Consider the following 27919-nt stretch of genomic DNA (forward strand, 5'->3'; position numbering starts at 1 on the left):
CTGCAGTTACACGTAAGCGCACTGAATACCAAGGCTGTGCCGTCTTCATTCCACCTCAGGTCTCTTTAATCCACTATCAGACACTCCCTGCACCTTTAGATCTCTCTTGCAGGTTTCTGCTCTCTCACTTTGTGACGGTTTTTCCACCTTTCTGCGGTTTTCTATCTTTTGCTCTCAGGAATTATCTTTAAAGTGGAAAAATAAGCGCCGGTTTAAAACAAAAAAAACTCCGGTGACCTCTACTGGCAACCACCGGCTCAAATTAAGCACTGACGTTACCACTACAAGCCTCCCAACTGGCTCTTCGGAGCTCATCCCTCTTGCGTCCTTGCTGCTAGCTCCCTCCAGGCATCCTCTGTGTCTCACCGCTTGCTCTTCTTTGTCATGGTCCTCTTCGTCCTACCCCTGTGTGCCAGTCTGCCTTTCCACCACCCTTCCCTCTCTTGGGTCAATCTCTGCTCCTTCCCGCTCACTCTTTCCTATGTCACTTCCCCATCCACCCACCCACGTGTGCCACCAGTGCTTCCACCTCTCCCCATGTCCTCTAACCCACCATAGCTTCCCCGATATCCTGCCTCCCGCCCTTTCCATCCCACGTTATCGCCTCCGCATAACTTCCTATTCTCTTCCCCAACCACCTGCCTGAATTATCGGCCCATCAGCAACACAAAGCGAGATGGGAGCCAGCCTCCATCCAGCCAATCCTTGTTTCTCATTGAAGAAAAAGGTGACCTGTGTTGAAGGCTAACTTGCCTTCATTACAATCCTCTTTTTGTCTATTTTTAAATGAAGCTTGGGTGGGAAGCCACCTTTCATTATAGGCTTTCATTTCTTTCTATATCATTGAAAAACGGTTGAGAAACTTTAATGAAAGAAAGAAGTCAGGCAAAATAAGTGGGATAATCTGTAAAGCGTATAGGTGCACGCCAAGTGATAGTTATGTATTATCACCAAAAAGATAAACCTGAGACAAATTAAGAAAATAGGCTTCTCCAAGTAACAATTAGAATGCAGCTTCTTTGAATTACAATACAAAATGTATTATCAGTATACAAAGTTATTCAACATTCATTGCAAGCAACATTTTCTATTGTTCGTTTCATCAACACCTGATTTCTCATCCAATATACACAATAACTAGTGGATTCATGGAAATATATCGTTCATTTAAGATTGCCTGTGACTATAATATCAAAAGGAAAACTTCACAGACCCAAAACCAGAAAAAAAGAATACAATTTGCCTGTACAAAAGGAAAGCCAAAATGGTAGTATCCTCAAACAGTTCACCCAAATCTCATTATAACACCTGGGGCCTCATTTATGAAAAGTGACGCATCGCTGCGTGAAAACAGCGGTGCGTCACTTTTCACTGCGCACTCCTTACGACATTCCTGATGCGTCATATTTAATGTATGACGCATCATGTCGCAAGGACTTTCAGATACGTCAGTATTTCTGACGTATCTGTAAGTGCAAAAGTGACGCATTGCTGGAGTGTGTCACAAAAGTGACGCAACTCCAGCAATGCGTCCTTTCACATGGGGAAAGCCCCATGTGAAAGGGCTTGCGTCAGTCTTACGCCTGCTGTGAGGCAGGCGCAAGATTTTGACGCAATAGCGTCCTAAAAGTGACGCAGTGAAATCTCATAGATTTCACTGCGTCACTATTACGAGGCTTTTTGCGGGGGAACGCCCCCTCTGCATACATTATACCTGACGCAGGTATAATGTGGCGCAGGGGTTTAAAAAGTGACGCATCTACCTAGATGCGTCACTTTTTAAATATGGCGCAACGAGGCGCATTTTTTACACCGCTGGTGCGTCACAAAAAGTGATGCACCGGCGGAGCAAAACTGATGCAAGGCCTGCAACTGCTGCGATTGTTCAAGGCTGAAGCCAAATTGAAAGTCTCATCAAATGTTATTCCTTTCACATTCCCTGTGTACAACCTTTGACACAGAACTTAAATCAGAATGCCACAATTCTCATGAATAAGACGTGTGAAGAAGGCTATCTTATATACTTAAATAATGTCAAAATACTCCATAGTCAAAACGTCCCCATGATAAGGGATTCGTCTTTCTTTACTCGATCACAGGGATCCTGTAGAGGTGGAGGCTCCTTTCTCAGTTTATCTCAACGTTAATGAAGGCGTCTTTATCACCTGAGATTCAAGTCACGTAGAAAGAAAATAAGGAATGTAATGGAGGCGAGGAGCCATTATTACAGACCACCTTCCTTTTCTTAGAGGCGTCTAACTTCAATATTTTATGGCTATGTTTCCAAGCAGTAGCACATTAAACTGGACCTATTGTCTTTTTCAATACTATTTTACGATATGTGAGTTTTGGAAGTTTGTATATATTGGCTTTGACGTCTTAGTCACAGCTTTATTAAAGGTTATTTCATTCTTACAGACGCCGGCAAGCACATGAACCACAGAACTTGGAGTAATGCTGCACCGACTCAATAAGTGACCCAAGCGAGGCGCGTCCTTCCCCCTTACCTGCAGAGGTCCCATTGTTGGCGATGTAGGAGGCCAGGTCAATCTTCTTGCTGTCGATGTACAGGTCTCTCATGCACCCCACAAACTCCTTGTGCACAACCGGGAAGTTCTCAGGTAGGTTGGGGACGCCACCAAGGAGGAGAGGGCCTGTCAGGTCCAGAGACCTGGAACAAGAGAAGAACTCTTAGATGTAACACTTAAAACCAGCCTCTGCTGGACATCTCACCCCAGGACCACAGACCTCCATGTACCTACAGGGGAACAGTTCTACCTTCAAACGACAAGATTTGTCTTATTTCGCCACAGCTTTAGTAGTTGAGCGGGGAGGACCTCAAAAATACCCATGCACATGAAGGTTTTCCCATATGTTCGTGCTCTGTCCCCTGTACTGCCAACACATTCAGGCTTTTACGTTTAAGAACTTTATAACTTGTGCAAAGACCTGGCCTACAAAGTTCAATATCTAAACTCACATCTCTCGAACTAGTACCGAGGATTCCAGTGTAGCGTGCTGGCATTAAAGTCACGGTACATCAATACCAGGATTAGTTGACTGGGGGGCTGGGCCCAACCTACTGGGTAGCCAGCAGCATCCAGCAGATAAGCAAACCCCAGTGTGTTGGTGAGCTGCTTCAAGCTGGTCTGCCTGCTGCATGTGTCTGCTGGTGTGCAGTGATCCCAGATGTGTTACACAATGGGTTGTCATACTAGTCTGGACTACTGACATGTTGATTTGGTGGTTCTGACATGCTAATACTTTTGTAAAGATGTAGCGAGTTGAACAGGAAGCACCATATCCCATATTTGAGTTCAATGCTGTTGCTGACTTCTAGCATGACTTGCAGGTGGCAAGCTGGGTATGGCAATTGATATTTTGATCAGTTTGAGGTCAATTCTTTAAGTTCCATTAAACTGAGCAGTGGTAAGAATTGTTATTTACAAAATGGCTCAAACCATGATACGAGGTCCATGAAAAACAATAGTTTTCCCCAAGCGCTCAAGTGACCGCCATTCCAAGTCATCATATCTGCTGATGCGCAGAAGGCAAAGGTTCTATTTGCAAGATGGGGTTGGTCTCTAACCTTTTTAGCATAAGAGTGTTTGCAACTAGTCCAAGTCTTCGGCTTCAGAGCCTACGTATGAAGGGGGCCAGTGTCTATGGAACTACTTCTAGCCTACAAAGGTTTGGAGGTGTGCATGGGATGTGTACATCTATGTAACATGGACACAGAGTTTATTTATTTATTTATTTATTTTTGACATTTATAGAGCGCAGCAAATACCCGTAGGCGTCTCGGCGCTGAAAATCATCTGTCTCCTATATGTAGTCTGCGCCTCACTGATTAAAAAGCCATGTCTTTAAGAGTTTTCGGAATTGGTGGAGTGACGGGCTCGTCCTGATGTACTGAGGAAGGGTATTCCAGAGTTTGGGTGCGGCCACCGAAAAGCGGCGGTCACCCCAAGACACTGTTTTTGTTCGAGGAATTACTAGTTGGTGTAAGGTGGAAGAGCGTAACTGTCTGCAGGGTATGTAGGGTGTTAATTGGGATTTAAGAGCATACGGTCCTTGGTTGTTAAGTGTTTTGTAGACTTTACACAAGGACTTGAACTTTATTCTATTGTGGTTCGGTAGCCAATGGTACTGCCTGATCGTATCTGAAATGGGACTGAACTTGGCAGTTCCTGAAATCAGTCGTGCCGCCGCATTCTGAATGGACTGTAACTTATGTGTGACCCTGGCCTGGGCATTAAGAAATAGCCCGTTACAATAGTCGAGTGATGACAAGACTAATGCACTGACCAGTGTTTTAATTGCTGACTCAGGTAGAAAGGGGCGGATCTTCCTGATCATTTTCAGTTTATAATGGGCGGTGGTGGCAACTTTGTTTGCATGGTCCAGAAAGGTGAGCCCATCATCGAAGATGACTCCCAGATTCCTAACTTTAGCTGTTGGAATGGGGGGTGAGCCAAAAGCTGCTGTCCACCAGCATGATGACCATGCTGGGAGGAGTGGTCCAAAGATAACTACCTCAGTTTTTTCTGAGTTAAGTTTGAGGCAATTTGTGGTCATCCACTCTCCTATTTCCAGTAGTCCATCTTTGAAGTTTTGTGCCACTTGTCCTCCGTCACCCTTGATGGCCAGGACCAGTTGTGTATCATCTGCGTAAGACGTTAGGCTCATCCCATATGCCCTGATGACATAGGCAAGGTCCGACACATATATGCTAAATAGTGTCGGACTAAGGGATGAGCCTTGGGGGACCCCGCATGGCAGCGAGAGTTGCGCAGACTGAAAAGGTCCAAGGGTGACTGCTTGAGATCTCTCTGCTAGAAAGGAGGCGAGCAAGTCTCTGGCCTGATGGCGGATGCCCAACTTTCCGACACGGTCGACCAAAATGTTATGGTTGACCGTGTCGAAGGCTGCAGATAGATCCAGTAGTACTAGAATAGCGGTACCTCCTTGGTCCCGGAAGGCTCTGACATCGTCTGCTGCCTTAATAAGGGCAGTCTCGGTCCCATGGTACCTCCGAAAGCCGAATTGGGAGTCATCGAGCAGTCGGTGTCTTTCTAAAAAGTCAGATAGTTGGGAATTCATAGCCTTTTCGACCACTTTGGCTAAGAATGGAAGGCTTGCAATAGGCCTGTAATTTTTAAGTTCTTTTTTATCTAAGCAGGGTTTTTTTAGTAAAGGTTTCAATAAGGTGTTTTTTAGAGATTTTGGGTAAATAGCTGAAGACAGGATGGTGTTACAGACTTGTGTCAGCACAGGTATGATGGTCTCCATTACTGGTGGTAAAACTGATAGAGGACAAGGGTCCAAGGCGGAGCCGCTTTTGATAGAGGAAACAATAGTCCTTATGTGCTCATCTGTGAGTGGGATGAAGCTTGAAAAATCATTGGCTGAATGTGCACAAGGGGGATCCCTGTTGGTGGTCGCGGATTTAGAGGCAAAGGCCTGATAAATTTCGTCCACCTTGGTGAAGAAAAAGTCTGCCAGGGCGTCACAAAGAGCTTGAGACGGGGAGGGGGTGAGGTCGGGAACATTGCCTGCCAATATTTTCGTAACTTCAAACAGTTGCTTACTAGAGTTTTTTGCTTGATCAATTTTATTTGTGTAAAATGTTTTTTTTGCTTTTATGATCATGGATTTATAAAGGGCCAATGAATCTTTATAGACTTTCTTGCTGTTCATGTCGTAGGTTAATCTCCAACGCCTTTCCAGATTCCTGCTGGTCTGTTTTTGCAATCTTAGCTCGTCAGAATACCATGGAGCGGTTGGTTTGGATCTATTCCTAGACAATGATTTGGTGGGATTGAGCGCTCCGTTGCGTGGGTGAGCCAGGTCTGGAATTGTAAAGTAGCCGTGTTAGGGTCAGTGGACACCGTGGGGCAGGTCTGAACCAGTTGCGTTTTTAACTCTGTGTGATTTATATGCTTCCAGTCTTTGAAAGCGTTTTGGTTCCTTATCCGAGGTGTTTTAGGTTGGTGAGTCTCGGTGGGGATGTTGATTTTGCCAAAAATGGCGTAGTGGTCAGTCCACGGCATAGGTAGGGTGTCCAATATTTGAAGGCCCTCAACGTTTGAAAATATAGCGTCAAGCGTGTGGCCAGCTAAATGTGTGGGACAAGCGACCAGTTGTATTAACCCTAATATTTCCATGTCTGTTACCAGGGAGGATGTTAGCATGGTGTTAGGCTTGCCCCTGCAGAGTGGAATCATACTGCCTCTAGGGGGGTGTCTTTAAACCAGATTCTGTTTCATGTGTTGTGTTGTGATTTAACCAACTCTTTCCAACGATTCTGGTGTCGTAGGTGTGAACATTAACATGTGGCTGATGCTACTGGCACATCCTTATTTTCTATAATGCACTGGAGTGCTGATGACACCAAAATGGCACAAAAAATGCAATGTAGCATTAAAAAGTACAACTGGATGATCCAGCCCAGTGGGCCTGGATCTCAAGGTAAACATGTGTTCCTTCATTGGCATTGGATGACACTAGAGCTATGGCTACTGGCCTCGGGCAGGGAATGGCAAAGCTTCTCTGGACTTCCGAGGGCACCTTATTCTGGGGTCCAAATACTTTCACCCAACATTGTACAAAAACCACCCCACAGGTGTGACTGCATCCCAGCATGCACTGCGCTCCACTGTGTGGCCGTACAGGGCCTGCCATCATGTTGCATGGTATCACTATTGCCCACTCACTTCTTGGAACTGGACTGCACGCCCTCTGCTGCACACGAGTAGTTTGTGATCTCCCTAGCGAGCTGCAGCGCCACAGGCATGTCACAGTCGTCCACTGCCAGGATGGCCACCTTCTCCTTGGATGGGCCTTGGGCCGTGCCCATCGAGCCGAGCTTGGGCTGGAAGAGAAAAGACGGCATGAACGCAGGCTCTTACCAGGGCACACAAATGAGGAGCAGGAACAGGTGGAGGCATCGAAGTGCTTCGGGTACGTTCTTTAGGCCTGAGTCACAAATTCCACAGAGTGTCTTACTCCTGGAAATTCATGAAAAATCCATGCCTTTGGCAGGAGTAAGAACACAGAGAAAGAGTTTTTATTAGGTCATAATATAAAAGTACCTTACAATCTTTCAACTCATCAATAGGTAGAGCTTTTTAACAGTACTCCACGGACCAGTTAAAACGCACAGAACTTCTAAACTCTGCATTTCAATTGGACAGCTGCGGGCGCCCTTGTCTCCTTCTCATCCCCAATATTAAACATTGTCATCTTGTGGCACTAGAGTGAATTTTACCTCAAGCATCCTACGATCATTGACCTACCCGCTTGCATCATCTTAACATACACCGGTCCCCTCACTGGCAGAGAGGCATGCTTGAGAAGAAGGAAGAGGAGGGGGTCTGATACCTCAACACCATCACCAGAACTCCACGTCATCAAAGGATAGTGAGGTACACACGTTATCACATTGATTGAGTACCAATTGGAGTATTGGGAGAAACCAAGCACACCATCAGGAGCTTCAGGAAATGGCACAATGTCCCCTCGTGTTCTCACTAAGACGCCATTAAGAGACATCTGCAGAGTCCTCAGCCCAGCTCACATTTCCTGGTCTACAGCCGAGCACTATGCCCTCCTGTACCTTGTGATGGCAGAGGTGGATGTATGACATTACAACGCATGCTTTTACCACGCATGCTGTTACAACGCAGTTTTTACAACGCATACCATTACAACGCATAGCGCTTTGGGGTGCTGGATAGTGAATAGTTTAATTTACTATTCCAACTGCAGTCCCTGTGGATAGTAGGGAAGGTGTTGGATAGTAAATTAAATCTATTCCCTATCCTAGAGCGCCCCCCAGCGCAATGCATTGTAATGGTTTGCGTTGTAATGGTTGTGTCGTAATGGTAGTGCGTTGTAAAAATTTTGTTGTAAAGGCTGTTCACCGGCAGAGGTGCTCTAGGTGAGGAGTTCTGCCATAATCTTGAGTTTTTTATATCGATTCACAAAAATACTGACTCCAGGATGTCAACTGCCACTGTTTCGCAAAGGTAAGTATAGGTAAGTATGGATTTTTCTACTATTAACTCCAGGTCTACATATCTTAAAGAGTTAAGGATAGTAAATCTGCACTTACTCACATATATAGTTACATTGGTAATATGTTGGTAGACAGTATCCTAGAGTCAATAATGTTGCTGGTCAATATTCCGTACCGCAATCCTCTAACATACAAACCTGGGTGAAGAAGAAGGGCATTCTGCCTGCCTCCTGCTCCTAAGAACTGGTTGAGAAACTGGGAAACTGGTTGAGAAAGCAGAATATTTAATTATTCACTTCAGATGGCAGAAAGGCAGTGGGTGGCAATGCATCTAATTCTGTGCTCCCCCTACTCAAGACCTAACAATGGCAGGCACGCACTGGGTGAGCAGGGAGGAGACATACCAATGCTTCGGATGTGGATCCTAACATGTTAGAGGTGCAACGGGTGAGCATGGAGACCATTGTGTATGTCTCCATCCCCCTGCTTTTTAGTGAAGAAAATGGGCGACAATGCTGTCTGCATCTCGCTCTTACAACGGTAGGCAGGGACTGGATGAGAATGCCGGTTGGCACAAGCGCCTTTTATGCTCAAATTTAATATATAACTAGGTGTGAAAGAGATAAAGGGGGAGAAATTTAGTTACTTGTGAAAAGGACCACACAATAATCAGTTATGACTCATTCAATTTAGCTCATTTACAGACATTAGAAGTATACACTTCTGTTACTGTGGACCCACCCACTCCACGCTGTTGAGCAGATTAGCACAGCGAGGATTCTGTCACAGTAAATACAAGGTCTCTTGTTTACAGGTGGACCGACCCACTCCACGCTGTTGAGCAGATTAGCACAGCGAGGAGTCTGTCACAGTAAATACAAGGTCTCTTGTTTACAGGTGGACCGACCCACTCCACGCTGTTGAGCAGATTAGCACAGCGAGGAGTCTGTCACGGTCAATACAAGGTCTCTTGTTTACAGGTGGACCGACCCACTCCACGCTGTTGAGCAGATTAGCACAGCGATGAGTCTGTCACAGTAAATACAAGGTCTCTTGTTTACAGGTGGACTGACCCACTCCACGCTGTTGAGCAGATTAGCACAGCGATGAGTCTGTCACGGTCAATACAAGGTCTCTTGTTTACAGGTGGACCGACCCACTCCACGCTGCTGAGCAGATTAGCAAAGCGATGAGTCTGTCACAGGAAATACAAGGTCTCTTGTTTACAGGTGGACCGACCCACTCCACGCTGTTGAGCAGATTAGCACAGCGATGAGTCTGTCAGGGTCAATACAAGGTCTCTTGCTTACAGGTGGACCGACCCACTCCACGCTGTTGAGCAGATTAGCACAGCGAGGAGTCTGTCACGGTCAATACAAGGTCTTTTGTTTACATGTGAACCAACCCACTCCACGCTGTTGAGCAGATTAGCACAGCGAGTAGTCTGTCACAGTAAATACAAGGTCTCTTGTTTACAGGTGGACCGACCCACTCCACGCTGTTGAGCAGATTAGCACAGCGATTAGTCTGTCACGGTAAATACAAGGTCTCTTGTTTACAGGTGGACCGACTGAAGTATCTTCATTAATTAATCCAAGATACAGGATGACACCGACCCACTCCACGCTGTTGAGCAGATTAGCACAGCGAGGAGTCTGTCACGGTCAATACAAGGTCTCTTGCTTACACGTGGACCGTCTGAGATGCAAAGTCTAGATATTAGCCTGCCCATGGTTGGCTGCAGGGGGCAGCTCTTCTTATCTAAAGCATGACGGTGGATCCCACAGCACTGCAAGTGCTGCAATAAGTTAAACATTCTGTCATTCTACTGCTGGGAAAATCCTTCTAGAAGCACGCAACGTTTCGTGATCCACCTTGGAAAGAGCTAAGGGAAACCAACACTGGCATAAGGAGTTGACTGGCCATGAGTCAGTTTCCCACTTTTCACATGTTGAACACATAGCTTTAGACATTGGCTTACCAAACACTAAACAGACAGGTTTTCAGAAAATGTCAAACGCACGCAGGTGCCCTTGGGTGCAACACCCCCACCACTGGGAGACAATTCATTGGCCTTTCTTGAGTTCTGAATCTTAAAAAATGTACCTCACGGTGCTGCTACTTGTGGGTTTGCGAACGTATTTTATATTATGACTCAACAAAATGCTATGTTATATTCTGTTATTTTAAATGTACTTTTAAACTGATTGAAACAAGTTGGGTACTTGGCATAGATTTATTATGATTAAACAATCTCCTGGCTCTTTCAACAAAAAAATTAAATATGAACATTGATGGTCAACATGGAGATTCTGAGTATACAACTTCCATGAAGCGACAGGAGGCGGACTGCGATTCATCATTCCTACCTTGTTGTAGTACCGAAGCTGCACCGTGTGCCACTGGCCGTCACTAACACCACCCGGAAGGTACGGAGACACCAAGGTAGTTGATTCGCCTGTAAATAAAACATTTCAAACAAGCACATATGATTCTGTTATCCAAAGCTGGAGGCATGGGTATAAAATAATGTTTTTAGTGCCTGAAGACTACCATGAACTCTTTCCAATGATACTGGAAGGTAGATGCAGCATAGCATGGCCTCTTCAAACAATGGATGAATAACTGCACTTCTAGAGCATAATCTACACACATAGCAGCCACCTCATCATGGCATGAGCTAAGGCAAGGCCCCGATCACAAAGGTAAGACCACTCTTTTTGGTAAACAATGCAATACAGCTAATCTTTCTTCCAACCACACACTTAGTCACAGCACTGATCACAACTACCACAGTAATGCACACAACACCTACATTGCTACACCTCTCTCTAAGAAGACATGAACAAGGACTGCAGTGCTCAGTGTTGGGTAACAGCAGGAGGAGAGGTTCTGCACAGTCAAGGACACAGTGAGCTGGAAATACTGTTCTGTGACCACAGCACCATGGAAGGGGATGGAGGAACAGTGCTCAACAACAAAGCGGTAAGTCTATTTCTGCACTACTTCAGCACGATGGGACACAAGAAACATACTGCAGTCAGAAAACATGCGCACAGTCTGCCCAACACAAATAATCCTCATCACCACAGGCTCAGGCTGCCAAGCAGCCATAGGTCACCAAAGAAAAAACAGAGGGGATGGGTGAAACGGACCACACCTATGCAGGCTGGACTCCAGGGGGTGCAGAGTCATGGAACATCCCTGCACACACCTAAGGAGGGTACTGGTTGGGTTCTGAGACATGAGGTTAGAAGTGGAAAGGGAAAAAGGAAACAGTCCTTTGTGTGCTTCCAATAAGTCCCTAGTCTTGGAAAACTCCTGCACAAGTCAAAGTGGGATAGGTCCTGATGGCAAGTGGTCAGAAGACAGAAGGGGAGAGAAGAAGCCATTGGGTGGATTCCAATCAGTGCCTAGTCATGAACCACTCACACACAAGCCAAAGTGGAGTAGATACTAATGCAGGCAGTTAGAAGGTGGGAAGGGAGAAAGGCATCAATTGATTGCCTTCCAATGGGTGGCTTGTCTTGGACCACTCCTTCAGAAGCCAAACTCAATACATACAACATCCTAGAAATGATAGAGGTGTCCATCTCATGCCGCTATAGTTTTGTTGCCTTACTTTAAAGCACATGCACATTTTAAGGTTACCATCCTGGAGTCCTACCTGTGGAGTATTTCAAGTGCACCTGCCCGTCGATGATCTCCACAGCAATGAAGTCGTGCTTCTCATTCAGACGCCCATTGTAAAACAGCAGGCCGCTGCGTTCCAGGGTGGCGAACCTAGGGGCAATGAAAAGATCAGAGCTGAGAAGCCCAAGGCATTGAGTCTGCCTGCTCCAGGGTGGAAAAACCTAGGGGGGAACAGATCAAAACTGGGAAGCCCATGGGATTGAGTCTGTCCACTCCGGGGTGGCAAACCTCTTGCCAAGAAACAGATAAGAACTGAGAAGCCCATGGGATTGAGTCATTTCTCTCCGGGTGGCAAAACCTAGGGGCGAGGAACAGATCAGAACTGAGAAGCCAATGGGATTGAGTCTGTGAAGATCTGAGCGTGAGCGTCTGTGCATGCTTGGGCTTGGCTCTCAAGACTTTTCTGTTCCAACAAGCTTTCAGCCTATAGCCCCCTGTGTCCGCCTTAGCTCAAGAACCCTCTAGCGCCAAGAAACTGCACAGTGAACGCGCGCTTTATACATTTTTAAAAATTCAAAAAATTCAAATTCAAAATTCAAATTGGGTATGGACACCTGGATGAGTGATGCATGCCTTCACTGAAATATCAGTGTTAAGCATGTATGTATGAATATATATATATATATATATATATATATATATATATATATATATATATATATATATATATATATATATATACTATTATAAAGAGAGAACACAAACCTTTGAGCCAGGTAAACTCGGGAACCACAGCGCCAATTCACACACCTGATACATCGTTGTAATCCTCAGGGTGTGCAGATGGACATAGGCTATATAATTTACAAATAAATACGTTATTTAAAAAATAAAACTAAAAAAAAAGTAGTCCCTTCAAAGTAGCGCCGGCCGGCCGCGACGTACGTCCTGACATCAGGAGGAGCGGCGTACACGAGCGCAAGGAGAGGCGGAGCTCAGCGCGTGCAGTGGCGTAGCTGTGGGGGGCGGTCCGCCCCAGGCGGCACCCTTTTGCGGCCGCAGCAGCCTTTACAAGTTCTGAGTCTGACGTGACCTGCTTCGGTAACTGCAGGCTGCCGCTGCATGCACAGTGCACACAAACGCGGGACTTACTTTTGGCAATTTAATTGAGTCCCGCGTTTGCACTGTGCCTGCCAGTGCAGCCTGCTGCAGTTACCGCAGGTCAGGAGTGCAGGCTGCAGTGCAGCGCGGCTCAAGTCCCACTCCCGCCGTGTTAGTGACGTCTTCCTCGCTCCGACCGGGGCTTTGGGAGCACAGGGGATAGCGCCAGCAGCACTCTCTCAATTGGGCTGCACGGAGGACTGGTAATGATGTACTTAATGTAAGGCTCGATAACACACAGAGTCGATATAATATCATGTGACATGGCTGTCGACTTACTTGAGTGTATCTTCCATCGTGCCCGCCGCACATTTTTCTCAAATGTTTTTTTTTTAAATGTCTCTGGACAATTTATTTAAAAGTTATGAATTGGTAAAACAATTCTCTCAGCCCCATATTATTAAAAGAGCTCCTTAAAGAGTTTAGCCACTGACTTGCGCGGCCCTTCTAGCAAAAAAACAGTATTGCCTCTGGTTTCGCCCGTGTTGCAAACCATAAACGCAGTGGCTTCATCTTCAAAACACCCTCTATAAATGGTACCGTCAGCTCTTCGTGGCTTACATCAAAACAGAACATGACTTTGGGACTGCCAACGACCTCCTCAAAAGGTGAATTGTGCAGGTGTTGGAGACACACGGACCCTGCTCTGTAGGACACGGTTGAAATTCATGTAGACAAAAAAAAGTTTCAGTATCTGGGGAAAAGGTTTTGGGGCAGACTTTTTGGGGCCATTTTAGCCGCAAATCTAGAGAATGTTTAAGTTGCTGTAATAAAATGTCAATTTGTGACCTTAATTGCTTTGCATCGTGCAAAAAAGTAATGAAATTAAATCAATTAAAAGATGTAACTGCACTCAGTCTGGTGGCATTAGTATGTATGGTCCATTTCTACACACAAGCAACATGTTCCCTTCCTACTGTGTACCATGTGTACTTGCGAGCATCATGCTCATCTGTAAATGAAACATGCTCTTAAATTCTCCTCATGCAGCGTGTACTGTTTGTTATGTGCATTAAAGATATTCAGCTTTATTTCGCTAACAGGAAAAGTGCATTGTGGCTGCTTGGTAAACCACAGCGTTACCTAATTTCGAAGAAAGTGTATTTAATTATGTTTCTTTTTTATATTAAAATTGGAGAAGAACTTTTTTCTTTACCTAACTTCTGGCAGTGAACACTGACTATAATCTTAATTTTGACTGCTCTATGCAGGAAGCTATTTTTACTGATTCCCATTATCTCACCCCTACACCTCTAGGCCTACTACCTACCCTTGCCATGCCCCTACCCCACCAGAAACAGTAAGACTCTCAGAAGCCATTCACACATGGGATTGGAGAGATGACCCTTAAGGCACCTTCCATGCCACTTTGAAGAGTGTGTAACGCTGGCGCAGTGAAATCCCCACGCAGCAGTTCATGACTCAATGTTGCTATTCTGATGGCATCTAGGTGTCCACCTCATGGCTCCTCCCTGCCAACCTGCAGCCCTTGGGTATCAGGAGGGCGAAGGGGGCATCCTTTGGCGAGAGGTCGCTGCCAGCCTCAAGGGGTTCAGTATGACCGAATTATGACCGAATTACACTTATTACCCGTATCCTGACAAGGCAGTGCATGTCAATAAACGTGTGGCACACCTTGGGCACACCTTGGGCTCTCCTAACTGTTCCCAAGGAGACCCTTTCCGCATAATCCTCCGCCTCGTGACGCAAAATCTACTAAGTGCAGCCAAACGATTAAAGATGGATATTTTGACGATTCTGCTGAATGTTCCATAATGTCACAGAAACCTTTATAAATAAACACACAAACGACTGAAATATATCCACTGAGGACCCTCTGTGTGCTCAGTAATTTGGCTTCAGTGTGCCACATGCGTCCACGGCCCGCCACAGAAATTGCCACATTTCCAGTGATCTTGATAAAGGGCAGTGGCAACACACACTCGTTGCTATCTGCCACACTGAGAGTGAGGAGCGACCGTACAGCCAGGAATGTATGTGAGCACAGCCTGGGGTATATTACCGCTCAGGTGCAGACACTACCTCACTCCACCCACGCATGTCACATGTGGTTTTTCTAAGTCCCCAGATAGATCATGCAGTCTGTGTTCTCTCTTTTGTACTTGTAATTGTGATGGGGTCCGTCCAGCACTCTCGTTTTTTTGTTTGTCTTCTTTACAGTTTCATCTTTTCGTTGTTGTGCACCATTACCTAGTGTTTTAGTCTAAAAACACTTCGTGAATATATTGCAAAAAGTGAGACACTGGGAAATCCCGATGTCTAAATGGTAATGTTCTGCACACTTTCACTTGAGCCACTTGGTTCTCATCAGGTATACTTGTAAACCAAAATAATAATGATGATCCATAAAGTACTCCTTGTTTCAAAGATCTCTGTTTATTGTTTCTTTTTAATTCTTTTTAATTCATCTGAATCCTTTAGTTTCCAGGACAATTCAAATTATCATCTCCCATTTACCCAATGCATTTCGGGTCTATGGTGACCCTTCTTCGGGGGTCTCTATTAAAAAAAATCAAGAAAAAGTTGCAATCAGCCCTTTAACCTATATACATGTACATTAACATTAACATATGTTTTAACCCCACTATGTTCTTACGTGCAAACAAACATCTGTGAATCATGGCATATCCTATTATATCGATCGTTTTCACTATTCACAAAAAAAGTACGTTTTAGCGCTAAAAATTGTGCCAAACACCAAAACCATGTTCAATGCTCAATGTAAAACACACGGAAAGAAAAACACACTAAACCTAATTTAACCACAAACTAATTTTAAACTGAAAAGAGTTTAGCCTAACAAACATTTTACTCCTCTCCCGCGCTTTACTTACTGGGAAATGAAACCGTCCCTCGTTTGCGTAATGTCGGCCAATCCGCTACTGCCTGACATTCTGTGTAGCGCTATTTAAAGCTCCATGTTCTTAGATTGGCTCAACTAGCGATCACGTGATCGCGACCACGGACTACATTACAGTCCTTATTTAATACTTAAAAATAAAAAGATATAGAAATTATCTCCTTGAGGAGAATCTATGTTACCAACCAATTGATAAACCATAGTCGGAATTAATTAATTCCGTGTCATATACACTCGATATTCTTGACAGTTCAATATAATTCAATATAAGTTGCCTCGTAGAGTAAGCCCCAACGGTGACGGATATCCCGTCTGCTGAAATATAAATCCCAATATGTCCTATGAGATGTATATTTCAGTGGAAGGGACATGGGTCACCGTTGTTATGGAGTAACCCATCTGCACAACATAAATCAGGCCGTTCGTGTTTGAAGCGTTGATCCTACATTGTTTTGGGGATCAGTCTCTGTGTTCCATTTAAACCAGAAAATGAGTTTCTCTCTTTTTTTCTAAACTCAAACACAGGTGGCAGAAAGAGCCTCCGCTCGTTTGACTCGGATATCAATCACACTTTGCTCATTTCCTTTTTACCTACACATGTCAATGGGTGGTGTGGTATTTGGGGAACTCCTCATGTTGAAAAGATGCTTGAAAGCTGTTGAGTTTGATCCCATTCTGCAGACTGTGCGAGAGAAGCCTTCAGATGCCTCCTGGACCATCCTCCTCTTGAAGTCACTTGAGAAGAGGCCACCTGGGCTACTTCTCGTGCTTCTGAGGGACCTCATTCCTTGGCTGCTGGCTGCATAGGCCGCGCCCATGAGGGCCAATCCATGCTGAGGAGTCCTATGCCTGGCTCGGCTTTCTGAGTGTTGAGTGTCCGCCTGACTTCTATAGTGGAGACCTATCCTTCCAAGCGCTCCAGAGGCTGGGGCACGTGCTCTCAATGTCCTTCTAAAGGACTTCACATCTGTCCTGCAGCAGAAAGGAATACACTGACAGGAACTCTGACTCACTTCTGCAGTGCTTTACATCCTACAGGGCAGCAGGGAGAGAAAGGGGAATTGTGTGGACAACCTCAAATCACCATAGGCACAGGGACGCTTGCTGGAGGATAATGCGCTTGTAAACAAAATGCGAGGAAATCACAACCAAATATTACATATGCGATGCAAACAAATCTCCCAAGTTAGGGGAAAATCAAAGCACAGCGATCGTTACAAAAACGGATGGATGGTAGGTAGAGCTCTTTCTATCTGACGTTTGTCCTTCTCGGCCTCCGTACGGTCATTCACTAGCCCACCCACTGCCTGCCTCGGATCCCAGGACCTCGTGCAATCACACTCCTTCTGCGTCATTGTCTCTGTGCCACACCCTGCTCGCCCTGCCCTGGCCACACTAACAGTCCTTTTAACCCCTTGGCTCCCTGGACCAGGAGCAATGCATCAAACATTCAACAGTAATCTGTAACAAACCTCACTTTTGGAACCTATTGCTGTTGCCATTTTTTTTATTTCTTATGGATATTATGTGCTTTCTGCAGCCAGCCAGGCTTCAAAGGATTGTACAGAGCACCAGAGTAAATTCTTCGGGCTGGATGGCATTGTGTTTGCATTTGCGCAGCCACGTGGGAGTTTTTTTTTTTTTGCCTGAAATGATACTTGCTAACCATCAACTGCGTCATGGCTAGTGGTTCTGAATTGTATTTAAAATACCTGCCCGAGTGCCTTTAATCTGCAGGCAGGAAGCAGCCTAGCTCCACCTGCCGAGGATCAAACAGGTCACAGTGGCGAGGGAGGACTTTCCAGGAGACCAAATGCACTGTGTCGCTGGCTCTCCCCCTCGGTGGCCAAAGATGCCCAGATCTGTGAGGCCCAGTGAGGCATAACAATCTCAAGTCCTAGGGCTTCCCACACACCTCCTTAGCAGCCGCAGGGTAATTCCGGCTAAACTCAAACAAAAGAGAGATCCCTCGAGATGAACGTAAGTGAGGATTCCTTCCTCAGGAAAGAGGGTCTCCCAGGAAGAGTTTCAAGCGAGGGAGGTGTATGCTCGCCCCTTCTCAAGACCCAACGCCTGTCCGCCATGGGAGAGTCCTTCACACAGCGACAGAGAGCTGGGGAAGGACAGTCCTCAAGCTGGAGCTCTGAGCTCAGACAGCAGTTGCGGCTCCAGATCTCGAGGGGTCCTGGAAACACATTTCTGAGCCCTTGCTGCCGCTGCAATGGCAGTCAGATCGCTCCTCGGGCTAATGCACTTGTGTGTCTGACTGTCTGCGAGTGTGTGCGCGCGTGAGACCTCAAAGTTGTAGCTATTTTCACGAGGTATTTAAAATAGTGTAAACGCAACTGACACAGCTGCAGAGCATTCTAGGATGCATGGGCTCATAGTGGTGGGCGAACTGAAAGTGTAGCTGCAGTCCACAGGGCCGAATGCTGCCCACAGCGTGTTTGAAGCCACGTTGGAACATGAAGGGGAGGGCTGAGATAGAAATACCTGCGTCTCCCCTTTAAATCATGAATACAGGGAGGGGTGCACACTTGTGGCTTCTACTCCATCTACCTCTGAAACAAGAACCACTGCCAGTAGAGCCCTGGTAATTATCCTACTCTGCTGCATCCCAGGTTTATAAAAACAGGTAAGGCTAGGGTGAGTGATAGTAGGATGAGAATTAGGTTTGGAGTTTGAGTGAAAGTTAGGGTTTAGGGGGGGTCAATATTTTAGGGTTATCATTACAACAAGGGGTAGAAGTAGCGTTAGGCATAAGGTTTGGGTTAAGAGTGAGTGATAAAAGTAGGGTTAGGCATAAGGTTTGGGTTAAGAGTGAGGGATAAAAGTAGGGTTAGGCATAAGGTTTGGGTAAAGAGTGAGGGATAAAAGTAGGGTTAGGCATAAGGTTTGGGTTAAGAGTGAGGGATAAAAGTAGGGTTAGGCATAAGGTTTGGGTAAAGAGTGAGGGATAAAAGTAGGGTTAGGCATAAGGTTTGGGTTAAGAGTGACGGATAAAAGTAGGGTTAGGCATAAGGTTTGGGTTAAGAGTGAGGGATAAAAGTAGGGTTAGGCATAAGGTTTGGGTAAAGAGTGAGGGATAAAAGTAGGGTTAGGCATAAGGTTTGGGTTAAGAGTGAGTAATAAAAGTAGGGTTAGGCATAAGGTTTGGGTTAAGAGTGAGGGATAAAAGTAGGGTTAGGCATAAGGTTTGGGTAAAGAGTGAAGGATAAAAGTAGGGTTAGGCCTAAGGTTTGGGTTAAGAGTGAGTGATAAAAGTAGGGTTAGGCATAAGGTTTGGGTAAAGAGTGAAGGATAAAAGTAGGGTTAGGGATAAGGTTTGGGTTAAGAGTGAAGGATAAAAGTAGGGTTAGGCATAAGGTTTGTGTAAAGAGTGAAGGATAAAAGTAGGGTTAGGCATAAGGTTTGGGTTAAGAGTGAGTGATAAAAGTAGGGTTAGGCATAAGGCCTGGGTTAAGAGCGAGTGATAAAAGTAGGGTTAGGCATAAGGTTTGGGTTAAGAGCGAGTGATAAAAGTAGGGTTAGGCATAAGGTTTGGGTTAAGAGCGAGTGATAAAAGTAGGGTTAGGCATAAGGTTTGGGTAAAGAGTGAAGGATAAAAGTAGGGTTAGGCATAAGGTTTGGGTTAAGAGTGAGTGATAAAAGTAGGGTTAGGCATAAGGTTTGGGTTAAGAGTGAGTAATAAAAGTAGGGTTAGGCATAAGGTTTGGGTTAAGAGTGAGTGATAAAAGTAGGGTTAGGCATAAGGTTTGGGTTAAGAGTGAGTGATAAAAGTAGGGTTAGGCATAAGGTTTGGGTTAAGAGTGAGTGATAAAAGTAGGGTTAGGCATAAGGTTTGGGTTAAGAGTGAGTAATAAAAGTAGGGTTAGGCATAAGGTTTGGGTTAAGAGTGAGTGATAAAAGTAGAGTTAGGCATAAGGTTTGGGTTAAGAGTGAGTGATAAAAGTAGGGTTAGGCATAAGGTTTGGGTTAAGAGTGAGTGATAAAAGTAGGGTTAGGCATAAGGTTTGGGTTAAGAGTGAGTGATAAAAGTAGGGTTAGGCATAAGGTTTGGGTTAAGAGTGAGTAATAAAAGTAGGGTTAGGCATAAGGTTTGGGTTAAGAGTGAGTGATAAAAGTAGAGTTAGGCATAAGGTTTGGGTTAAGAGTGAGTGATAAAAGTAGGGTTAGGCATAAGGTTTGGGTTAAGAGTGAGTGATAAAAGTAGGGTTAGGCATAAGGTTTGGGTTAAGAGTGAGTGATAAAAGTAGGGTTAGGCATAAGGTTTGGGTTAAAAGTGAAAGCTAGGGTTAGGTGAGGCGGAGGAGCAGGTCTTTATTGAGGGTGAAAGTTAGGGTGAAGTTGAGTGATAGGTCTAATTTTAGAGTGAAATCTGGGGTTTCTGTGAGGGATAGGAAAAGAGTATGCAGAAGGGCTGGGTTACCGATTGATTCAGGGTCAGAGAGAGAGTTTGAGGCGGGACACAGTTAAGATTAGGGTAGGGGTTAGTGCTAGAGTTAAGGTTCAGTGAGTGTGGGAGGGACATGAAAGAAAAAATATTTGAAAGAAAAGTACATTCAAAACAAATTATCTGAACTAATGTACATCTCAACAGCGATGCCTTTGTAAAATAATCTGTTGATAAGTAGTAAATGCTATTCTGAGTAATTTACTCCAACTCTTCACCAAGTGCTGGTGCCAGATCCCTGCAGCATGGGCCAGGTGAAAGCCAGGTGAGGGAGCAGGTATTGTTCATGACTACAGATGAGTGCCACATGTGACTCTAAGTGCTGTCATGTATGACAGAGTATAGACTTCTCAGACACAGCACAATGTGTGTGTAGCCCTACAGGGATTGCAGGATGAGAGAAGAGGCACAGCCGTCCCGGAGGATGGGAGCCCATGACAGGTCTAATAGGAAGGGGCCTGGTGCCTCTTGACCTCATTAATGCACACAGGCATTAGTCACAAGGAATGAGGTAATGCCCTACACAGTCAGGAGCGCCTGTCCTCCATACCAAGTGCTGAGCATGCTTCTCTCTGGTGACATCATCCGGGCCTCATTAATCCAAACCCAATTACGAAAAACTCAATTTGGAAAGATGGAGTGTCGGAGGCGATCGAGCCATCCGGGAAAAAGCGGACAGGCAGAGATGAAGGGTGAGAAGAGGCGGCGCTAGGACCCAGGGAGGGGCGGGCTCATGAGTCAGACAGCTGCAGGAGTGCATGGCAGGAAGTAGGGGCTATTCATTCATGTATGCATTTTTATATAGCGTGACTTTACCCAGAGGTGTCAGAGCGCTTTACAATACAGCGAAGAAAGTTTAACAAGAAATTCAGAGTAGCGTGATGCTAGGTCACAATAAGAAATTCAGAATAGCATGATAGTAATTGACAATACTTATATATCTACTACAATTACTTAAGGTGAGAGTTACATATTTACAGAATACACATTCACAAAAAATTACACATTAAGACAAGTTAGAGCGATTAGGGTTTGCAAAAATACTAATACATATTTACAGAGTTGAAGCGGAAGATCGTGATAGCTCTCCTGAGTGTCAAGTAACAGCCAGGTTCCCGCCAAAGGACGTGAGGGTGTATGCCTGGTGGGGGGCTTGGCGAGGAAACCTAATAATAAAAATGTCTTTGGAAGAGAAGAGTTTAAAGGTCCATTTTGAAGGTCCTGAAAGAGGTGGTGGTGTGAAGGTTAGGAGGCAGCCAGCTCCAAATTCTAGTCGCATTACCTGAGAAAGATTGTGCCAAAAGTCTTTCCCTTTTGAAAGTTGGAGTGTCGAGCTGTAGATTTTAAGCTTACATGAAGGTTTGGAGCCACATGACGTTTTGAGTTTGCTAGCTAGGTAGTGAGAGGCGGAAGTGTGAATGACTCTATGGGTAATACAAGCAGTCATGTATAGTGACCTCGTTGCAATAGGTAGCCAGCGAAGAGTTATCAGCATAGGTGTGATAAGATTGTTTCTTTTGGGCCTGTGGTGAAAATGTGCCGCCGAATAGAAGATTAATTTGAAAATAGATAGAGAGGTCTTGGGGAGGCCTGCAAGGAGAGAATTACAGTAGTCGAGTCTGGAGAGTACCAAAGATTGAACAAGAGTTTTCAGGTTTTGTTCAGGAATGCAACGTCGGATACCCCAGAGAAGGTGCAGTTGCAAGCGTGCATTCTTGGCCATGATCTTGATTTGGGGTTGGAGGTTAAGTCTTTTGTCCAGGATAACACCTATGGATTTGGCACTGTCAACTATGGTAGGTTTGCAGTTAAGAATATTCAGATTATCCATCTATGATTGAATAGGAGGTGGAGAGTTTGAAGACGAGATAAGAAGGAATTTGGTTTTAGAGGGATTCCGTTTTAGATGATGAGACGTCATCCATTCTTTGATGGATTCGAGAGGGGGTGTGGGGGGGAGGAGTGAGATGTTGTGTGCAGAGGACACCTTGAGGTAGAGCTGGGTGCCATCAGCCTAGAGGTGATAAAGGAACCCCATCTTTTTTAGTAGGTCTCTTAGAGGTTCCATATAAAGATTGAATAGGGTAGGATCAAGGGCAGAACCTTGAGAGATGCCTAGATCCACAGTCTTTGGAGTTGAGAGACAGTTTTCAATTCTTGTCATCTGGGATCTGCCCATGAGGTCAGATTCAAACCATTTTAGCACTATGCCTTCAATTCCCATTCCTTGTTTTAGTGTGTTAAAAAAGTGTGTGATGGTTTACAGTGCCAAAGGCTGCTGAAAGGTTCAGAGGGATCAGGAGGCAGGAGCTGCTCGAGTCAAGGACTCGAAGGGCATTGTCGATTACCTGAAGCAGGGCTGCTCAGTGCCTCAGTCTTGATTGAAGACAGATTTAAATTCGTTTAGAAGGCTGTTGTCCTTGATGTGTTGGGGTGTTGCATCACTACACATTTTCCAGTGATTTTGGCAAGGAAAGGGAGGCTGGTAATAGGGCGGAGGTTGTTAAGGTCATTCAAATCAGCGGATAATTGTTTTAGTTGTGGGGTCACCTGATCAGTTGCGAGGTCACCAGGAAAGGAACCTTGACTGAGAAAGAGGTTGACCCGATTAGTCCAGTAGGGTGGCGTGTAGGTGTAGAGGTCTTTTGTATTGTCGCTTGGGATAGGATCTAGAGAATGGTTTGAAGGTTTTGTTTTCAGGATTTTCTTGAGCAGGACATTCTCAGTGATGACGTCAAAGCGAGGCCAGGAGCCATCGGATCTACATACCTCATGTGGGGTTGGATATGTAACATGATCAAGGAGTGATTTACCTTTTACATCGAAGGATTGTACAAATTCTGCTGCTTTCTTGGGTGGGTCTTAAATGTGATGGTTGAAGATGAGGGGACGTTGTAGGTAGTTTTGATTTGGTCAAAGAGTGTCTCTGGTCTGTTCTTGGCAGAGTCAAAGAGTGTTCTAACGTTATTCAATTTTTCACAAATTATGTGTTTTTGATAATGCAATCTTGCACATCTGAGATGTGACAGAATATTGATAGAGGGTGGCTGTCTCCATTTCTTAGATTTTTTTCTTTCGTCATGGAGGGATTTATTGAAGCATGGGGCAGAGAGTGTGGACCTTTTCTTCTTGCTTTGTAGTTGAGCTATCTTTTCTATCAAGACAGAAAGGCTGGTGAAACACTGCATAGTCAAGTCATTGATGCCCGAGTTGGGGCAGGTGTCAGGTAGTGCCTTCTTAGTGGTGTTGCTGAGAGTGTTGAGGTCGTTGTTTTTTGTGTTGGGAAACCGGGTAGTTGCTCTTTCAGGTTGCCTAGTGTTTCAACATGAGAGAGGTGAAGTGAGAAGGGGATGAGGAAGTGGTCGAACCAGTCTACTGATATAGGATCAACTATTGTTAGCAGGTGATCTTTGGAAATGAGAAGGTCAAGCTAGTGGATAAGGTACCACATGTACAAACATGAGACCTGCAGTCAAAAGGCCATTTTCTTAACGTGTAAGTAAGCAAGGGGAATTAGTGAGAGGGAAGAAAGACTAGATACCAGGAATCTGCTGGCCATGTGGCACTGTGCTATTGGCTTTTGACCCTCAACTACACGGTTTGTCCCAGCTTCAGTCAAGAGTGGTCTGTCCAGCACGTGAGGGGCTGGTTCCTGCCACAAGTGATGTGCTAGGTCTGTCTCAATATTGTGCCTCAATAACAAAGCGACAAGATTGCTGCAGCTTGTGCCTCCTTGGAGCAACAAGCAACACTCATCAAGCACACAAGGCGACAATGCTGTCCCTCACACGCAATAGATGTAACTTCACAGACACAGGATGTAACACTGCAGTCATCACACACACAGGAGGTAAAACCACAATCATCACTCACAAAAAGGTAATTAACTGCTTTCATCACAAATATAAAACCTGGTATTTATCAGGCACTGCAAGTAACTTCACCCTTATTATTCACATTGAAGGCAACACTGTAATCATCACACTCTGGAGGTAACATCGCACTCATCATACAAGAAGGTCATAGCAGTCAACTCACACACACTGGAATTAGCACAAACACACACAAAGGATGTAGCTTCACATTCAAACACACAACATCTAACATTGCACACATCACACAAACAGGAGGTAACATTCCACTGATCACACACACGGTAGGTAACATCGCACACACTCACACAGGGTGGAATACCAAACTCATGAAAAATACACACAGGAGGTATCATTACAGTCTCCCACATTAACATCCACAAGGTAACATTGCACTCATCACACACATGGGCCCGATTCACAGAAGGAATCTGAGACGAAAGTCTAACTTTACGACTTTCGGTATTCACAAAGGGCATTTACGAGTACTAAAGTTAGAATTATGGTCTAAGTTTAGACCAAAAGTCTAACTTAGACCAAAAGTTTAACTTTACTACTACTAAAGTTAGACTTTTGCACCAAAGGCTGTTTCATGCAGCCTTCTGAGTGCAGACCTTAATCTTTAGGACCAAGGGTAACTTGGGAGACAGCTGCACTAAAAAGTGCTTAGATGTTTTGTGGTTTCTTGGAGACGGTTTGGTTTAATGTGGATCGAAGATCCAAACTGTTAAACAAACTCCAAGCACATGAAGACTGCAGCTCAGCTCCTCCTGGACTGCTGCTGGTGGAAAGACATTCTTCAGCCTTCGTTTCTCTGCAGCTTTTTCCAATTTTGAAGAAACAAGTTCAAATATTGTGTGTTGTAGACGGAACCCTACTACCAACAGGGCAGAATCAAGAAGTCAAAATCCTGTCACCTCCAGACAAACCTTCCATTGTTTGACATTTTGCCTACTCGGGGTAGTTCCTTCGCAGCAGAGAAACCTCATGAAAGAAGATGCACTTTTGAGAACCTGGCTTTAAGAGTGCAATTGTCTGTCCATTTGTGAGCCTGATGATCACCTCAAATTTAGGAAATCAGCCAAGAGTTTGCTCTCTACACAGTAACATGTTATCAATTTGAAATCAATGGATCCTAGCGGTCTTCATTAAGGACCAGTGCAACCGGTCTATGCAGGAACAAAGGCGGCAGCTCCCCAGCTTCCAGATTAGTCACAGTTTTGATGGCCTTCGGCAGATTGCACTCAGACACAGTAGGAGGTAAGAAGATCACAAAAAGAGATCTGGTCCCTGGTGACATCCAGCCTCAGCGACCAGATGATGGTAGTTTGCAAGCCCCTTTTAGTACTATTGACAATGCAAACGTGTTCACTGGTGTTCTGGCCAGAGAAGGGATTGGGGGAGAACAGACGTGGACAGCTATGGATACTGTGACACCCTACTGGCAACAGCAATAATCTCATACACCCCCTGTAGCTCTTTCAGGCTCAAAGCGACAGAGATGGAGCCAGTGCCTCTTACTAATACTCTACATTGCGTTTCAGCATACTGCATTATACTGAAACCATAGTGAGGCAACACTCATCTTCAAAAGCTATTTGATTGAATAACAGTAGACAAAAGGCCACACAACTGGTACAGCCTCTCATCCAATACTTCAATTCAGTATCTCATCACATCAGTCAATAGTAAAACACATCAGATCCATGCAACGGTGTCAATGCACCTTGCATGCTGCGGGGAAAGGACTTGGGGGCCGGTACAGTGGAGAATGAAGGTGCCAGGGCTGATTTGTCCACTAAGGTTAAGCATGGGCGCATTTTGCGAATTGGCAATTCGCGAATTTTTGGATTTGCGAATTGGCAATCCGCAAAATTTGCGAATTCGCACGAATTTGCGGATTTTTTCATTTTTGCGTGTTCGCGGGTGTTCGCGAGGCGTTTGCGTGTTCGCGGGTGTTCGCGAGGTGCTTTGCAATTTCGCGGGGGTTTTTTTTTGCCTGCTTAATCACTGCCACTCTCTTGTTTTTTATGCCCATCTGCCCTCTGTACCACTCGTTTCTGTGCCCTTCTGCCCTCTGTCCCACTTTTGTGCCCTTCTGCCCTCAGCCCCACTTAGAATGGCGCCGGCAAGCTGCCAGCGCCATTCTAAAATAGCTAGAAATAGCTTCAACAGGAAGCACTAATAGATAAAGTAAAGCAGGAGCTCCAGTTGAAGGTCAAATTAAGTTACACAATCATTAATCACCCCAAGTGCCTGCTTTACTTTATCTATCCGAGCTTCCTGTTGAAGCTGACTTTTGTAACTATTTTAGAATGGCTCTGGCAGCTTGCTGGCGCCATTCTAAAAGAGTTACAAAAGTCAGCTTGAACTTTTGACCCAATCCCCGTTCGCGGATTTCCGTTCGCGGATTTTGCGGGAAATTCGTGAATCTCATGGATTGCAAATTTACCGAAAACCTGCGAAATCCGCGAGCGGAACAGATTTTCCGCCCATGCTTAACTAAGGTATTGTTCTAGTGTCCTCAGCTCCAGCCTTTGGGACCCTCAAACTATGTAGCAGAAAAGCACAAACTACAAACCCCCGAACAACGCTTACGAAGAAAGTTCAAGCTCGTTGTTGTCTACTCCGCCCTGCAAAATGGCTGCCGATATCTTAGCCATTAACCAAGTCGAGGCCGTAGAGGACGTCCACGACTTCCTATGATATTTAAAGGAAACTCAAAGAAGCCAATGCCCATGGAACTGGCCCAAGTGGAACCTTGTTAGTGTAAGGGATTGAAAATAAACAATGTGATAAGTAAGGTACGCATAAGATCTACTGTAAATTTCATAACAATGAACACAGTGATCGAAATGCACTGAAGATCTAGAGACAGCAAGAGAAAGAGAGGCACAAAGTTAAAGTCAGTTAGCGACACACTTTTAGTGGCAGAAAGAGAGGCTTGTGTAGGATCGGTGTAGGATCGGATGCTAATAATAGCCTTAGGAATGAACTACAGTCAGAGGGGGGAGCAAAAGAAGCTTACAAAAAAGTTCACAATGGCTCCTTTTTCGGGGACTTCTGACCCTTGACCATGCGTCAATACCAGTTCCAACCCATTGCCTACATTTGTCTCAAATGCAGGCTGGAATCACAGACTAAACACGGGGTGGAAGGTTAGTGTTGTATAGGAAGGTGAGCAAGAAGTCAGAGTCCTAGAATCACCCTCAAGGGACATCTCCATTACAGTGCCATCCTGCTCTCCCCCCCCCAACCAGGAGTCAAAAGGATCCGTAGCGTGGACCTCACTGGCAGAGTACGGCACCCTCTGTGGAGGCTGCATCTGAGCAGCAATTCTTACAGCTGCCGGAGATGCAGCCAGTGGTTCATTTGTAAAATATAGTGCCGGTGCTCAACGCTTTGTTCAGAAGCTCGCGGCTAGCCCTGAACATGCCTCGTTCATCCACCACCCTACACTCCCTGTCCCTTTATCTCACTCTTGCAGGTTCTTCTTTATCTCTCACTTCCCCCTTTCTCCAGTGTTTTGGGTCAAGGCTGATGAATGAAAAATAAGTCTTGGTCCCAAAAACGAGTGCCCGTGGGCCCCACATGCAATCACCAGCTTAAATGAAGCGCTGAGTGTAGTCTTGGTCGCTACCTTAGAGATGGGCACTGTGTTATATCCTCAGTATTACAGCTACATGTAATCAGCCTAGGTCCATTTAGCTGCTCAGCCAGAGTGTGAGGTGGATACGGAATGTTGGTGTGACTGTGATGCGTGGAATGCCTGGCTGCCTGAGTCGATGAGTGGTGACAGTAAGAGATGGGCTGTGCAGCAGGGAGGCTGCTCCTGGTGGGGCTCGTACATGACTAGTAGTTGACCAGAGCTGGCTGGACTCAAATTGATGCTACCTTGA

At 45.2% G+C, this 27919-nt stretch overlaps 1 protein-coding gene across 1 annotated transcript in view; it reads right to left on the reverse strand.

Moving 5' to 3' along the window:
* Positions 1-27919, reverse strand: part of CELSR3 (cadherin EGF LAG seven-pass G-type receptor 3) — a 690139-nt gene that overhangs the window by 266289 nt on the left and 395931 nt on the right. The window contains exons 4-7 of the mRNA XM_086948740.1: positions 11688-11803; positions 10390-10478; positions 6717-6874; positions 2508-2671 (exon numbers count right to left, since the gene is read on the reverse strand). Coding sequence (XP_086804866.1) covers positions 2508-2671; positions 6717-6874; positions 10390-10478; positions 11688-11803 — 527 coding nt within the window. The remainder of the gene's footprint in view (positions 1-2507; positions 2672-6716; positions 6875-10389; positions 10479-11687; positions 11804-27919) is intronic.

This window comes from Lissotriton vulgaris, unplaced genomic scaffold, assembly GCF_964263255.1.
Source record: "Lissotriton vulgaris unplaced genomic scaffold, aLisVul1.2 SCAFFOLD_410, whole genome shotgun sequence".
Taxonomy (NCBI): Eukaryota; Metazoa; Chordata; class Amphibia; order Caudata; family Salamandridae; genus Lissotriton; species Lissotriton vulgaris.